This window comes from Nannobrachium achirus (genome assembly GCF_963921795.1).
Source record: "Nannobrachium achirus genome assembly, chromosome: 4".
In the NCBI taxonomy this organism is placed as follows: Eukaryota; Metazoa; Chordata; class Actinopteri; order Myctophiformes; family Myctophidae; genus Nannobrachium; species Nannobrachium achirus.
In genome coordinates, this window is record NC_137813.1 from 29,514,581 (window position 1) to 29,532,279 (window position 17,699).

The 17,699-nt window shown below is 42.2% G+C and overlaps 1 protein-coding gene across 1 annotated transcript in view; it reads right to left on the bottom strand.

Moving 5' to 3' along the window:
• Positions 1-1,965: 1,965 nt before the first annotated feature.
• carhsp1 (calcium regulated heat stable protein 1) overlaps positions 1,966-17,699 on the bottom strand; it is a 34,087-nt gene continuing 18,353 nt past the window's right edge. Inside the window, exons 2-5 of the mRNA XM_080724067.1 lie at positions 8,377-8,493; positions 6,840-6,939; positions 5,956-6,078; positions 1,966-4,821 (exon numbers count right to left, since the gene is read on the bottom strand). Coding sequence (XP_080580193.1) covers positions 4,659-4,821; positions 5,956-6,078; positions 6,840-6,939; positions 8,377-8,467 — 477 coding nt within the window. The 5' untranslated portion in view covers positions 8,468-8,493 and the 3' untranslated portion in view covers positions 1,966-4,658. The remainder of the gene's footprint in view (positions 4,822-5,955; positions 6,079-6,839; positions 6,940-8,376; positions 8,494-17,699) is intronic.

A 17,699-nucleotide genomic window follows, 5' to 3' on the forward strand; every position in this document is an offset into this window, starting at 1 on the left:
GACTCTAACTGAAGGAACAGAATGCAGTGGACAGAAAAGATAGGGAAGGTTAGACTCCCACTGGGTCCTACAAGTTTTGTACCATCCAACCATCAAAAACTGAATTAAATGATGCTCAGTGTGTTAGAAATGAATATGAAACATCCTGACTGCGTTTAAATCATTGCACTGCATCCTTTAACAATCAAACAGCCAGCCATGCTGCAGAGCTTTGCATACCATTAATTATATTATTGTTTAGCCAATTAAGCAGAAAAACCACCAACAAACCATAGTTCCAACACGGTATGCTTACAAGAAATTAACCAATCAAGGAGGAGAAAAAAAACATCATAACCACTTATATGGCCTATATTTTGTTGACTGGGATCCCCTTGGGGTCTACACTTGGTCCCCTCCTATTTTCCCTCTACACCAAATGTGCCTAAAATAGCAGATCCACAAGCTCACATGACGTGATCCTATCAGTGTAGGGACAATAGAGTTCCTGTGTTTAAAACTCAAAATACAGATAGAATTTCCTCTATTTGGAAAACAATTTGGGCAAACACACCGCCTGCCAATCACCAACACAAGCCTGTGAAACCCACCTCCCCTTCCTATGAGTGATTGACAGGTGCACATACAGTATGTCCAGGGAGGCCTTAGCTAATGTCTCTGAGCTTAATTTCAAATATCTCATGACAGAGGGTTTTACAGAAATTTTATGAGGCTATACTGAGAGATGAATGTGTATCTTTTTCTGTATGACAGAAAAATACAATGAGCTATTTTCTAGAATGTCTGAATGTGCTTTATGTTGTAATGTTGTAATACGTTGTCATATATGGACCAGGACAGAAGAGGGCAGCACATGCATAGTTGTGTCTAATCTCCTATTCTCATCCATTACATAAAGACTAACATTTCTATAGGGCTGTCCAGGGTCATTAGGTTCTCTGATATAGCCGAGGTACCCGATGTCTCTGGTTGACATTGCCACATTTCCTGGGGCAATCTGCCCAGATCATGCATGTCATGCATGTCTTCTTCTTCTTTTTTAGTTTTTTATTCTCAAAAAAGCATCTGCAATGTAGTGCATTTGAAAATACATTGCAGTGCACATCATGGGGTGATCACTGCTTGCCTCCTGTGAATTGTTTTATTTAAATTTGTGTTTATTTTATTTTATTTTTTGTTGCCGAGTGAGGTCAGCAGACAAAGTGACATGAGTGAGATGAAAAAACCTGAGTGAAATGTGCCAATATCAACCAGAGACATCGATAGGACAAAACAATCATCAATAGGAGGTGAATTGTCCTACAGCACACAATATGCTTCTGAATGGCAAGAAGTCAATAATCGCTGATATTCCTGTAAGTAGTTCAAAATACCTGGGTTATTACCTGGACATGACAGCATCAGGTTGGGTTTTTATTAAACATTAATTATTTGTTATATTGATGTCTATTACTGAGATCCTCAATACATTGTAAATGGCCAACAATGGCTGATGAACCCAGACAAGTGGATGTATTTTTTTGTTTTTATTTTTTAAAGGTTGACTCCTTATATCTCCATATAATCTCCTTATATTATTCACACAGAAAGTGGTAAAATAACCCTTTCGGGATCCGACATACAGTATGGTTTAAGCCAGTGGTTCCCAAACTTTTAGCTCGAGACCCAAAAGAGAAATTAGGTTTGCCTGGCTGGGACCCAAACTAGTGAAAACCGCAGATCTGCAAGCTCACAATGTGTCGCTTCCCGCCGCGTTGTGAGCTTGTAGATCGGCTATTTTCACTAGTTCTTAATAATTTGTGTTCTAATTTATGGAATTTCTTAACTTCCTTTAATTATTAATGAAATGACTGGGTGAAAAATCATGAAAAAAAAATGTTTTGGGATGTTTTTGATACATATTTGTAATAATAATAACCATTAAAACAAAAAACAAGGGAGCCATAAAAATGTCAAAGATCAAAGGAGGAATTCAATATGGTTTATTTCTCTCACTTCACCAACCAAGCAGAATAGTATACAGAATTAAACAAGTGATATATTGGTAGGCACAGACAGAGCTGTATGTGCTCTGGGCATAAGTAGGCACATGCAGTAAGTCCCTCAACCTCAATCTACAGTACTCCAAAAGGTTCTCCACTTCAAATCAGAAAGCCCACCAGAAACATAAATCTGTCCCACCTCTGACCTGAAAAGGAAAACTCAAGTGTTGCCAACATGGTATACATGGGGTTTGTATGTTAGCAACTCCAGGGCAGAAATTATTGTTTATTTAGGTGAGCGGAATGTCTCTAGAGTCTAGACTGTCACCACGTCATTACACTCTGTTTACCCTCCAGATTTGACTGTGCAGTACGCACCACTTTCATTTCATACCACTTGCACCACTGCTGCATTTTGGGCTCCATTCCCAAAAAGGAGATATTTGAAAAAACAACAAATACAAATCTAGTCGAGTTAAATATGACAAAATGTCATTCTAAATGTCCAACTCTGAAAATTATCCTCTACATCACTAATGCAAGATACATGCAATACAGTGCATGAAGGTAGAAGTCTACAACAGTTAATGCATTAGAGGACTCTGAACCCTTTAATACGTAACCAATACTGAACTGATGTTGACACATGCATTGTTTTTTTAATCCCTGGAGGTCAGAAGTCAAAGAAGTTTTGATTTGCAACATACTACTTTGGTTTTACTGTGTGACTTTCAACAAAGACGTGTTTGTAGTACTAACTTTACCAACTTAAAGCAACATAGATGCAGGATTAATGCATGAAGGGGCACTTTGAAACTATGGTACATACAGTACTATACTGTACAATACAACTGTTGAGTAATCACCTTGTTATCATGCATCCTGACTCTGAGCTATCCTTCAGCAGTGTCTTCTGAAAGCCATTCTCTCTCAAACATGCAACACTGTTGAACTGAGCTTTTAAACACTATCTGAATGACATTGAGTCCTTGTGCTGTCAGAAAAGCAAGCTAAATATGCATTAATTTCCAAACAACTCACCTCAAGGGGCATTAAAGAGCAAAACCTTTGCACAAATGCGTTGGAGGAGACCACAGGGCGACCATTGCAGTAACAAGGACTCCCACACATTGTCTTCTTCACTGGCAGATACAAATATTTATTGACAACGATTGGTATGCAGGCCTTCATCAGATTATTTCAAAAGTATCCTAACCTGATGAGTCTGTGTAGCAAAACATTCACAATGCCTATTTTTATAATGTAAGTGAAGAAGATAGTGTGCGGGAGTCCTTTCCTGTACCTCAAGGGGGCACCCTAAGCAGTAAGCATGCAGTATAGTAGGTAAGTACAGCAGGACATGTACGATAGCTATTTACCAGTCACTCCATCTGGCTCATGGCTCGCTAAAAATCATTGACTGCAAAATGTCAGGTCATATCTAAATATACATCTGATATATTAAGAGTTATAGAATGTTGTAAGTCCAGTGCTTAGTCAGAAAAAACACTCTTGAGATAGGAACACCAAATGCTAAGGCAAATCTCATACACACCAAGAGAGCAATATAAAGTTCCCTTAAACCCCTTTGTATCAAAGAAGGTTCTGGAAACTGGTCGTTGCAGCGGAGATGAATTTTCAGCACACAAACATTTCCAAACAAACTTTTCATAAAAATAAAAACTTCCGATATAGAACTCCAAAAAGGTTCCATATGACCCCGGAAAAGTTGGATCTGTGTGGTGGAAATCTTTTTCAGTTCCATATAGAATCTTCTTTTGGAAGAACTAAGGTACATGATCTCAACCATAGTAATATTAACAGAACAGAGTTCTACATCAATTCCTACAAAACTACAACAAAACAAAAACTATGAACGATGTCATTGTAATACAACTTAATCCGACAAACATTTCCTCTTTATTTTTTAACACATCTACTTTTTTGACACTCAAAACCAACCACTTAATTTGACATTCTCTCACAACTTTGAATACAAATAAACTCAGGGATCTTTTTTTCTGTATAGATACACATGGAAGGTAACAGAGAATACAAAGCTTGTAGGGTACAGACTAGCTAATGTCCATCCATAAAATAAAATAAAAACGTTCCTAAAAACAGCCATGTCAACATAACCTGGTTGTCTTAGGTGTTAATGGTTAAGACTTTTCAGCTTTCTAAGGCTTTTAATTCAAACTATAGAACTGCCTGTACCCTGCAGGTCGCCAATGCCTAGTTCACACCAACAGCGATAGTGCTTTTCTGCTAAGCAGTTTTCCATTTCCACCTAAATGGGTATGGTGTCAGAAATGTGCAAAACATGCCCGGCACCTAAATGTGTATTGTTTGCCTAGTTCAGAACACAGCCACGCAGCAAGGTCACTCTTTGACAATGGTCAGAAAGTGGAAGCAGAGTTCCGCTAATGGTGTGAGCTAGGCATAAAGGTTGTTGTGTATTCATCGGTCCACACCTATAGGTAAAGTGTTTCCCTCCATCTTCCTCTCTCCTGTGTCTCTTTCCAATTAATCTCCTACGTCCCGTTTTAATCCCTCCTCCTTCATGCTTATCCATCCATCTTTTCCTCTCTCCTCTTCCTCATTCCTTCCCAGCCACCCGAGCAACCCACCCACCCATCCTCTATCCCCTCCTTCCAGACCTCCACAGTTCTGTCCTCATGTGCTGACAGTGTGTCCTGACCAGGTCTCATGCTTGCTCTCTGGGTTGAGGTGGGTGATGGTCACCTCCACCGCCTGCTTCTTTGTGTGTTTGGGGGGGATGGTACACACCTTGTAGCTGACCTCGTCTCCTTCCACAGGTACATACTCGCCCTCCACACTGCACAAACGGAGAGGAGGGCGGGGTGGGAGAAGTGAAAGAGCAAGATTAATTAAGAACAGGGTGGTGAGAGAGAAGCGAGAAGAAGTCAAGAGGAGATTTATTGATGTAGCGTGAACATGACAGTCAGTTTAACAGGCATTATGTAAACGGCAGAACAAAACTAGCATGTGTAACATACCACACTAGTCATAAAACCAGCAATAAAAATGCCGATGTCACATGCAAACTAAAGTGCACATCATGTGAGAAATGATAGGCCAGAAGATTTACTACAGTATACCATTAACAGAAACATTGATACTGAAGGTCGCTGAGTGTGTTTTGTGTTAATTTAGTTCATCTCGAACCACACACACACACACACACACACACACACACACACACACACACACACACACACACACACACACACACACACACACACACACACACACACACGTCTCAAGGATTTGCTAGTTTTTTGTTGGCAGTTAAGAGTGGAAAGGAGCTGAGTGACATGGCATTGACGCATGCAGGCGTCATAGTATTGCTCAAGAGCACTTGGCATTGTTATTGGGGGTTTGAAGAGTAGGTTTTCAGAGAAATCCCTGTAAACCTGTTTGTGTGTGTGTGTGTGTGTGTGTGTGTGTGTGTGTGTGTGTGTGTGTGTGTGTGTGTGTGTGTGTTTGTATGTGTGTGTTCTGTTGATGTCTAAGCGTTTTAAGCCAGTGGGTGATAACAGACGCCAACTAGCGAAGGTCATCAGATATTGTCCTCTTTCATACTCCTACACATGCCTGAAGCCGCCTTTCCGTGTGTGTGGTGGTGGGAGAGAGAGGGAGGGGCTGAGGCATTTAACCCACTCTACTCCTATACAAGGGCCCCCGGTCTGATGATGCGCACACACTAATAAGCGATGCTAAGCGATCGACTTTAAGAGTTTTTTTTTTTTTTTAAAGCGAATTATTTGCCCTTGGTGTGTAAAGACCTTAAAAACCATATAACAAAACATGATGTTGTGAGGAGCAGGAAAATGGTCTTCACAATGTCTCTTTCTGAAATTCTACTATACTTGTGGGGACATTTGGTCCTCAAGTATAGTAATACACCCCCCCCCCCCCACACACACACACACACACAACACACACTCACTCTGAGATATGTACAAAGATGTCCGGTCCCCCGTCAGACGGTGTGATGAAGCCGTGTCCTTTGGAGCGACAGAAGCACTTGCACACACCACTAAACACTGGTCCTTGAGCCGCACGTGCTGTCCTGCAGGGGGGGTGAGAGAGTTTGTGGAGATAATAAGAGGGGCAGCAACACAACAACAGACACTGTGTACACTACAGTATGTATTAGTCTGGAATCTATGGGTGAACCTGCATTTACGAGGGGCGGAAAAACTAGGCCCTGATTGGTGCCCCACAACTTCGGGGGCAGTAAAATCCAATCACAACTGAGCCAGACTAATCTGCACAGTGTGTGTGTGTGTGTGTGTGTGTGTGTGTGTGTGTGTGTGTGTGTGTGTGTGTGTGTGTGTGTGTACAATGACTGATCCTTTATTGCTCCCCGTTTTGTGTTTGTCACACAGAACGTGGCAGGGGGCATCTCTCTGTTTCATGTGTGTGTGTGTGCGCGTGCGTGTGCGTGGCTGTGTTTAGAGCGCAGTGCAGGAGGGCAGTAGCCTAGTTGGCTGGTCTTGGGAAACCACACTGATGATTTGCCAGTCAATGTATGCTCATAGATTAACTTTAAATATATATTGTAATATTGTGTTAATTTCATAGCCTAATAATGACAATTCATTCACTTCTTTTTGCCGGCCACGATGGCCAAATAGAATATGTATATTTAATAGCCAAATTCTAGTCGGCCAATGACTGGCATATACAGACTACTAGTACACACACACTTGCACAGTCTGTATGTATGTGTGTGTGTGTGTGTGTGTGTGTGTGTGTGTGTGTGTGTGTGTGTGTGTGTGTGTGTGTGTGTGTGTGTGTGTGTGTGTGTGTGTGTGTGTGTGTGCCTACGCTGAGCAGGTCCTGGTTCTCCGTGTGGGCAGTGGACTGGGGATGAGGAAGCCCCTCATAGGGGAGGGAGACCGGTCTCTGGCTGGCAGCCGCAGGGATCCTAAAGGGCGCACATGCAACACACACACACACACACACACACACACACACACACACACACACACACACACACACACACACACACACACACACACACACACACACACACACACACACACACACACACACACACACACACACACACACACACACACACACACACACACACACACACACACACACACACACACACACTTCGTTGCTGTGCCTGATATACAGTTATGTATAGTTTTCGCATGATATGGTCAAACTAGTCTGGTAAATTCTCCTTCTACAACACTGCCACCCAGGTGTGGAATTCCTTGACTACCTCCCTTAAAACATGTAGCTCGCTGGCATCCTTCAAAACTGCCCTGAAAACTCACGTTTCAGAAGGCCAGAGAAGGAGGTAGTTATCACTTCTCAGCCCCATCCCCTTGTTTCCCCTATCTTGTACATAGTGTTTTTATAACTGCGATATTATTCTCTGGTTTCGAGGATCGAGAAACCAGAGCAAAGAATACTTCAGAATCTGTCCTCAAGTCACGTGATCATGAAGCGCTCAAAAAAGAAGACACAAGTGCATGGGCGTTGCGGAGCAAGGCTGACATCATATGACGTGTTTATTTGTATTTGGGTGTGCGCGGCACTGCAAAGCAAAATAAACGAGTGCTGTCACTATTTTTAGCTCTGTAGTTGCTTTCGTCCCCCCATGTCTGGTCCCCCCAGCCGTTCATTCGCTAGGATCCCGTCGTCACCGTTAGCTATAGGAGGAGCTAGGAGGAGCCGCTATGGGAATGCCAGATTCTATAGGTCACCATTTGCGGTGTAACAGCCCAGCCAGTACACACACACACTTTACCACGGAAAACAACTCTTCGCTCGCGTGTGTGTGTGTGAGAGAGAGAGAGAGTGCTGCTGCAGCCCTGCTTGCCATTGGTGTAGTCTACTTTACTTTTCTTTTTCATGCTCAACAAAAACGACAACGAAACCAGAGTAATAATGATTTATCATTTCTAGTTGAATGTTTTCTTTGCTTGCTATTTATTATGTCCATGAATTAAATACCGAGGACTTCCAACGTAAAAAAGGCTGTAAAAGGTCTTATTTGGGATGTTCCTCTTAGGCAGGTTAGGTTTAACTGTACTTTTACTGTACTACATTTCTATTGTATTGACTATTCTTGTACTGTTCTCCATTTTTGTCAAATAAAACAATCAATCAATCAAACAAACAAACAAATACAGAACTATAAGTTAGATTTGGTATTTTGTCAGCCCTCACTGAGCACATTAGACAGACGAAGACACCTACATTCACCCAACATTTTTGTCCCACTTGCCCTTTTCCCTTCATTTCGATTTGCAAAAGTATATGCAATAAAGACATTATATTTGATGTGTAAAATCTTTGCTTTACTTTACCCCGTCACAGCACAGCAAACATCAGCGGCTCATACCTGGGGACACTGGCGAAGACAACACTGGAGATCTGGCAGAGGGCAGTGGAGGGGTCACGGGTCGTGACCCCTGCATGGGCTCAGAGGACATGGTGCAGCAAGGGGAGACCAGAGGGCCTAGGGAGCAGGGACGTGCAGAGAGTGTTAGAGAGGCAGGGGCTGACATTTCTTTTCAATTTTTTTTATTGAAGTACAGTGTCGCATTGAGGCAGGTATACATAGTGAAGACACCCCAAATCCCATTCCCATCACAGTAATTATTCCCCATGCCCTAGTACTATATGCTAGATCTATCCCTGCTAATCCCCATAGTAGTCATTGGGAGGGTGAAGACAACAACGGGTCTCCTCCAGCACCTGACATTTAATTATTTGATACTTTGGCTATTGAAAAATAGCAGAGCTGTGAGCTTGTATATCTGCTATTTTTGAAAAGTTGTGAAAATGTGTGCAAATCTCAAATTTTGCTTCTGGGGGGTCCCTGGAACAAAATATTTTGAGATGGGGGGTCCGTGGCCAAATACATATCATTTTGGGGGTCGTTCACATGAAAAGGTTTGAGCACCACCGACATAGAAACATAGGTTTTTCAAAAACCCTTCAAAGACTTGCACAAATCTTCACTATTTAAAAAAGAAATACGCAGTGAATCCTTGTACCCAGGCAGGGACCCAGAATTTGGTGTGACACCCCTGTTCTCAGGGCCCTCTATTTACCATGGCAACACCAATCTATCGAACAGCCCAGCACTGCAGAGAGGAGCTCTGGGAGGGGAGCGGGCAGTTAAGAGAGAGAGCCCCCCCCCCCCCTCTCTCTCTCTTTTAACTGCCCACTGTAAGTGTAAGTGAGGGAGTGGCAGAGCAAGAGAAGGAACAGACTCTGCTTTCAGATATGCCCCAGCATTACATCATCCAATTACCTCACCAGCTCTGTGGACCAATTAGAGAGAAGATGAAAAACTCCCATTCATCTTTCCCATTACTGGCTACTAGAGAGCTTGAGAGAGAGAGAGAGAGAGAGAGAGAGAGAGAGAGAGAGAGAGAGAGAGAGAGAGAGAGAGAGAGAGAGAGAGAGAGAGAGAGAGAGAGAGAGAGAGAGAGAGTGTGTGTGTGTGTGTGTGTGTGTGTGTGTGTGTGTGTGTGTGTGTGTGTGTGTGTGTGTGTGTGTGTGTGTGTGTGTGTGTGTGTGTGTGTGTGTACGTACGTGAGTGAGTGAGTGATTGTGTGTGTACGTGAGTGAGTGAGTGAGTGAGTGAGTGAGTGAGTGAGTGAGTGAGTGAGAGTATTTTTGTCATTGTATTGCTCAAGAGCATTTTGACATTTGGCCTTCGTTATTGGGGTTCTGAGAGTAGGTTTTCACACATGTCCTGGAAAGCCAGCCTTGTCTCTGTGAGCAAATGTTAAGTATTTTTTGTGGTTACAGGGTCTGCATTGCCTTGATTCAATAAAAAACGACTTAATCTGATCACAACATCTCAACGCTGGGGGGCAGGCTCTACATTGTCATGGCACACAACACACATACCAACATTATGCACACCCACACACACACACACACCCACAACCTAATTTATAAAAACACAGTACTGTACATTCAGAGTGGGACACCGTATCCTACAACCACTCAGTTGACGGTGTTTATCAGACTTCTTCTTTCACACACTTTTTAACTTATGTAAACCTGTGATGTGACAATAAAGCTGAATACGAAAATTAAAGGCTTTTAAGTGCGCCTTATAGTCCGGAAAATACGGTAATTCTGATTCTAAACATACTACATGGAAACCATGAAAAAGATCAATTGCATTATTAAGCGATTGGCAGCAGAAAGTTCTTGATGCTGCCGACAGCTTACACTGTATAGTCTTCTGCACTACTTTATTATGATCACCTGCTCTATATGCATTTGTACTATCTACATTTTTCCATAAACCTTTGTCGCACTGATAAAAGTTGAACTTTGAACTTTTTGCAAGCCAGGAGCGTTAGAAACCTGTCTTTCCTTCTGGTTTATGATGTGAAAACAATCACTCACTGTACCGTCACCAAATATTTCTGACACCAGGCTGAGATGATCAGGATATTTATAAAAACCTGTCAACTTAAAACCAGAAAGACAGTAACGGGTGCATAGGAAGATGCTTAGGAAGATAGGTAGAACTTTATTGATGCCACAGGTGAAATTCAGTCGCCAGAGGTGGCACAGCACTTAAAGAAGTACTGTAAGATACAGCAATGGTGCATATTACACAAACAGTAAATGTTTATTTTGTGTTTATTTCACTCTGATTGCATACTAAATGTAAGGGTCCATTAGGCTACTTTGTACACTCTTACACTCTTACGAGTTACAAATGGATAAATTAACGCTCAGGATTGTATGTAAGTCAATGATACTGTCTTAATGAAAACTGTATAAATGAATAGGTCATACACTCTCAGTAACAGGCGAGGCAACAGGTCAGCTTAAGTTGGTCTCAGTTCCTGTTGTTCCTACTGTAGCTCCAACAGTGATCATACAATAGTCTGGGGTGTTTAGGCGATTCATTTATATATTTGTTACTTGGGTGATTGAGGTGACAGTTTCAGGGCAGTTTGGCATATGTAACAAACGTACTGTATGCATGGCCAGCAAATCCAGTTTGTAACCAAGATGACAGAAAGTAAAAAAAAAAAATCAGTCCACTTTCTTTCATCTTGATGGTAGCCTAGATCTGTTACAGTATGCTAATGGCATACAAAAAGAAGAAACAATAAACACAGTAACGCAGTCATACGAGAGGTGTAAGAGAAAGGGAAAGGCGATAAAAGACTGTCACAGAGTGTGGAAAGAGCTGAAGATAATGAGAGAGAACATGTGTGTGTGTGTGTGTGTGTGTGTGTGTGTGTGTGTGTGTGTGTGTGTGTGTGTGTGTGTGTGTGTGTGTGTGTGTGTGTGTGTGTGTGTGTGTGTGTGTGTGTGTGTGTGTGTGTGTGTGTGTTCTAGGAGGGCTTGGCCATACAGAGCATAGAAATGGAGACCCAAATGCTGCTTCAAATAGTTTGACAGAATTTACATTTGGGTCCTGGAACGAGCCTATATTCTTTCACTAGCAGATTTCCCAATTATGCGCTGTCCAGCTGTTTTATATAAATAAATATGTAGTATAATTCTGAAGCAATCTCATATAAATACAGAAATACATAAGATCCAGCTTATTTTGAAGGGTGACGATTTCCATATTAAATATTACTTTAAAGTTATACCATGTAACTTTTTTTATAAAACAAATCTTAAAATTGTCCTAACTGTTAAATCGCTAACGTTTTAGAACCCCCACTCCGTTATTTTCAGCTTCTAAAGCCTTCTCTTTATATGTTTTCTATGATCCCTACCGGGGACCGGTTTTCGCGGCAAAATTGCGTCATCACACTACCGGCCAATCACAGCGAGGGTTATACACTGCCGGCCAATCACAGCGCATCTTGGAGTGGGGTCGCTAGGGCGGCCATATTTGTAGTCTCCCGTGTGTCTCTATACTCGGGTGCACGGTGAAGCATGGGTGAAGGAGTGTATCTCCGGAATGGATGAACGCACAGCAACCAGGGACCCCTCAAAAGATAGATCTCGGCGAGGTGGAGGCAGACGCGGGGGTGTGAGAACCGAAAAACGACGAAAGACGCGGACGCGACCGAGGTTTGCTATAGAGCTACTGACCACAAGTTGAGCAACTTACACAGTATAGCTTTAAAAGTGTCAACTTCTGATAAACTGTGCACAGCATGCCAATGGCAACATATCTGAACTGTTACTCTATCACCAGGGCTATATTGAGCTGTGACCACTTATACAATCTCTTTGGGAAAATGTACACAATCACACATGTGTACATTATACCATACATAAGTAAACCAACCCACCTATGTATTCTGTATAATAATGCATCTATGCATGTGGACACTCATCCGCAACTTAACACTTCAACCTCTGTATTTACAAATCAACATGAGTTGATTTCTTTTTCCTGGTACTTCTGGGCACATATAAAAGAATACATTTTCAGGTAAAAAAGAACCTAGGCACCTAGGTTTGAGTCAGGATCCTGACAACCTTCACTGCGTGACACACCCCGACCCGTCTCTCTCTGCCTATTTCCTGTCAGTCTAATTTATACTACCCATAAAAGACAGAAATAGACCCCCCAAAAAAATGATAAACAACGTACAATCCAGAATTTCCTGAACCGCCAGACTAACATCCTGGCCCCACCAACACACACACGCACACCTCAGTCATGAAAACACAGTTTTCTTATGTAAACTTTCATTTTGAAGAAGCTTTGTAGCTTGTGAATGTGAGAGTGAAATGTGTGTTTGGGATTAGTGGGATAATGTTTGGAAGAACAGCCAAACCAACCTCATCATCATTAGAACCTATAGCAGGTGTGGGCAACTTTGATGATGGAGAGGGCCACTATATTTTCACACTCACTCCAGGAGGGTCACAATGCATATACAGTCAAAAATAGCAAAAATAGCCGATCTACAAGGTCAAAACGCGCCACAGTGCGATACATTTTGAGCTTGAAAAAAACTACTAGCGGGTCATGTTTGCATGTTTAGAATTGTAACACCTGAAATCTATCAGTGTTCCGATATTAACCTGCGGGCCGCATTAAGTGAAGATGGGGGCCGCATGTGGCCCCCGGGCCGCCAGTTGCCCATGATATGACCTAATAGTATACATAGTGTATATAGCAATGTTTTTGTATTCAAGTGATTTTATTTTTTTTTATTAGCTACGTGAGTGCCCAACTCAAACTCCTTATTGTAATAAGAAATGTCACAGCTTGTCCGCGTGTAGACGTGTACACATTTTTACAGTCTATGGGTTTGCCACTCTGACATCATGCTCTCATGTCACTGTGATGTCCGGCACATATTGTCCACGTATCTGTGTATCTCTGAAGGTCTCGCCTGACACTGTGTTTCCCTTGACACATCACTGTGACATCACAGGTGATATCACAGGTGACATCGCCTATGTAAAAGTCCATATATGGGTATTCCCCAGAATCCCTTTTATGCCCATATATGAAGATCCCTTATGTCAATCGATATATATCACTGGCCAGATGGCAAAGACATGGCCCATATCTGTGTGGCTGGTTCAAATGGAGATCTCCATGTATGGGCATAAAATATATTGTATATTGTGATGTCATGGGAACCACTCTAACAGAATCCCTTTTATGCCCATATATGGAGATCCCTGATGTCATCAATATTAAGCCCATATCTAACAGGACTTCATATGGGAATGCCCATATATGGAGGAAGACAGCCCATATATCTGTGTGGCTGGTTCAGACAAGGATCTCCATGTATGGGCATAAAAGGGATGTACTATATACAGTGCATGGATCTCCATCACTGGCCAGATGGCCAAGAATTGGCGCGTAGGGCAAGGTCGCATGTCGCCCTGAGGCGTCTTACTAGTAATAATTAAAATAATATATACATGATGGGACGTAGAGATGCCTTTCTCATGTAGCAATACTTTAACTGTCTCTATAATCCCCTGTATCTCTATCCATCTCCTCAGTACCCACATCCCCATCTCTGCTCCGTCAGCTTTTCTACCCAATCCCAATTTACTAGATTTATTTGACAGTAATGTATAAATAAATTATGCTTATACTGTAGATGAAACTATATCCCAGATACTTTTATATGCCTGTCTCGATCTCTACGTCTCACTATCTCGTACTAAGCTAAAACCACTTGTCAATGCAGGTTCATTTAATCTCACTCACAAAACCACACACGATCTCTCACACAATACAAACATATGCTGGACCTTTGGTCTCCTCTGTCTGGAATTTTCCATGTTGGTGTTCTCCGACCAACACACTGCCCAGTAAGCCTGCTGATACAGCAAATACCCAGCCATCAGGCCACAGCACAGGCCTGTAATGGTCAACTGAAAGTGAGGATTTTGCTGTCTAGCACAGTTTTGATCATGTCCAGTGTCCACACATATCTGCAAACTTCTGTCTCTGTTTCTGTCTCTCTCTCTCTCAGCTCGGTCGCTCGCTCTCTGTCAGCTTTTCTGAAACAAGTTGTCTAGTGTTTCTCAGTGCCAACAGTGTCTCAATTCATCAGCAAAAACTAAAAATAAAATATCATCGAACACATGGGATGCCCAACACGTTCCCACACCTGTTAACGATTCCCCCCGTGAAGTGCCGCTCCGTTATCACGTTACCTGTCGTGTTAACTGGTTACCATGGTAACCGATAGCCCCCAGCTTGTCCAAAAGAAGTGCACTGACCAACAACTTTTAAAGATTGTTGCCTTTTACCTTCAGAGGATTTCTCTCACAGCTTACACATGTAAAAATTCAATGCCTACTTTTTTAAAAGGCAGACAGTGTGACTGTGAACAACATGTGCTTTCTCACCATTTCCCTCTCTCAGCTCCTTCCTGACAGGTCACTCTCACCTCAGGGAAAAAGACACGAGAGAGAGGATAACGACAGAAACACAATTAAATCGTTTATTGCAATTATTTGAGGGCCAAGCTCACAATGTGCTGTGAGTTTGTAGAGTGGCTATTTTCAACTGCACGTAACTACCGATAAGTACTGAAGAACTCAAGCTTATAAGGGTCCCAAAGGCAGTGATGTTGATCAGTTATATCCAGGCAGAAGGGCAAAAGCAACATTCTGTCCTAATTCTTTCCCAGCCATCAGGGACTAATTTGAGCACACACAGAGGTTGCACAACAAACCAAACAAATGGCACGAGACAGATCACAGATGGCACAGTACGCATGGGACCGATGCCATGTCATGATTATCCTGGCCAAAATAATTGTGATTGACAAGATTATCTAGATAATTTTTATCTAGATAATTTAGCTATTTATCTATATCTATACATATATTTCTTTTGTATCAGTTTCTGTTTAAAAAGAAAGAATGAAGAATGAAGTAAAGAAAACTTGTAAGATACTATGGATGAAATGAATAACATGTATTGTACGAACCTGCAATAAAATATTTAAAAAAAGATTATCTAGATAGATACAGTAAATAGATTTTTTGATTATAGTGTCCTGCACCACAAGATGCCCAGCCCACACGGGCTCACAAGACACTCACAACATTTACATAAATTATATACAACAAGTTATACCACACATAAAATACGTGAACATATTGATTGTTCAAGCTGTGAGTTAAGGATACAATGCTCTCCAAAGCAACTGCCATGTGTTCTCTATGAATTCTCCTAAAACAAAAACTTCCTTATTGAACAGCCAATAAGGCTACGGTAACATTCAGACATCTAAAACAAATCTGGATTCTTGTCTTGCATGAACTCAATTTAGTCAAAACAAGTACGCCAGTGGACTAGACAGATTTGTCAAGTCAGTGTCACTCATAATGTACGGATATTCATACTCATTGGAGGATATTCACAATTGTCCTGATAATGGAAATGTACCACGATAATTATATTTCATGACAACAGAGTAATCTTATATCCTCCCAACCCTATAATGCAATGTCACTCACACACACACACACACACACACACACACACACACACACACACACACACACACACACACACACACACACACACACCTGACTGTGGCAGGATGTCCTTTCCCCTCCCATCCTGTTGAGAGGTTTCTAGTGATTACTGGAAGAGGGGGGTGGGGGGCAGTGACTCAGCTAATGGTTACATGTCCATTACTGGCAAATACTAATATTGTCAACTGTTAGCAATTCTCGACTGCTGAAGTGGGCACTATGTTGTCTGTGAAACCACACGCACGCGCGCACGCACGCGCGCACGCACGCGCGCACGCACACACACACACACACACACACACACACACACACACACACACACACACACACACACACACACACACACACACACACACACACACACACACACACACACACACACACACACACACACACACACACACACACACACACACACACACACACACACACACACACACACACACACACACACACACACACACACACACACACACACACACACACACACACACACACACACACACACACACACACACACACACACACACACACACACACACACACACACACACACACACACACACACACACAGAGCTGATGATACAAACATCATTGACAAGGAACAGAGATGAACGACTGTAATTCAAACTAATATTAGTCTGTATTTTAGCCTTGCATTGTGACTAATACTTCTGCCAATATCGCCATGGCCATGTCAAATAATGAGGAAAGGAATAAGCACTAGCTTTGGTTTCTTTTTTTCCTTTTTATTTACAGAAAAGAAGGAGGCTTGTGGTGGCAGCGGGCGTGGGTGCACGGTGGCAGCTGATAAAAAGCAGTCCACATCATATCCACATTTCTCAAAAAGATTAACTATTGTCAACTTTTGAAAGCTCAGCTTGTCCAAAAGAAGTGCACTGACCAACACCTTTTAAAGATTGTCACCTTTTACCTTCAGGTAATTTCTCTCACAGCTTACACACATAAAAAGGCAATGCCTACTTTTTTTTAAAGGCAGATGGTGTGACTGTGAACAACATGTGCTTTCTCACCATTTCCCTCTCTCAGCTCCTTCCTGACAGGTCACTCTCACCTCAGGGAAAAGGACAGGAGGAGAGAGGAAAAACTGCTACAGAGAAAGAAGAGAGGCGGGGGGTTGAGAGAGGTGGTGTGGTGATGAGTGAGCTTCAGGTAATTACAGGTTGGAGGGATTCTACAACGTGTGGTTAGAACTGCGAGGCCATTACAGTGGGCGACAGCTAGGGTTGGGTGATAAGCCAAAGTTCAGCGGTTGGCGATATATTCCCAGAGAAAAGCCCTTTTCATCCCAGTTGTTATCCAACAGTATGGGGGAAACAAGAGGGTAGGCCTGCAGTACCTGCTGCAGACAGTTCTCACTCCGATTGAGTCAGTCAAGTCAATCAAATCTTGCTGTTATATCATGGCACATATCCATTCCCTTCCTTGCCGAGTGCTGACATCAATCATGTCCAGTAAACACACACACAATGCAAAGTAGATGATGATACTAGCCAATTCTACTTTTCTCTATGAACTCATTTTCGCTAAATTAAGTTTTCCATTTCGGTATTATGGGACATCTACGATCTACCGCAGATTATCTGCATTACAACTACAGTACTTGGCGTCAGTTTCATCCGAGCCGGTATTTTCTCACTCCCCTCAGAATCAAGTGTGGGAGGAGCGTTCTCAGTGTGAGTGACTGTTGAGTGAGTCAATGACAAAACAAAACAACGTTCA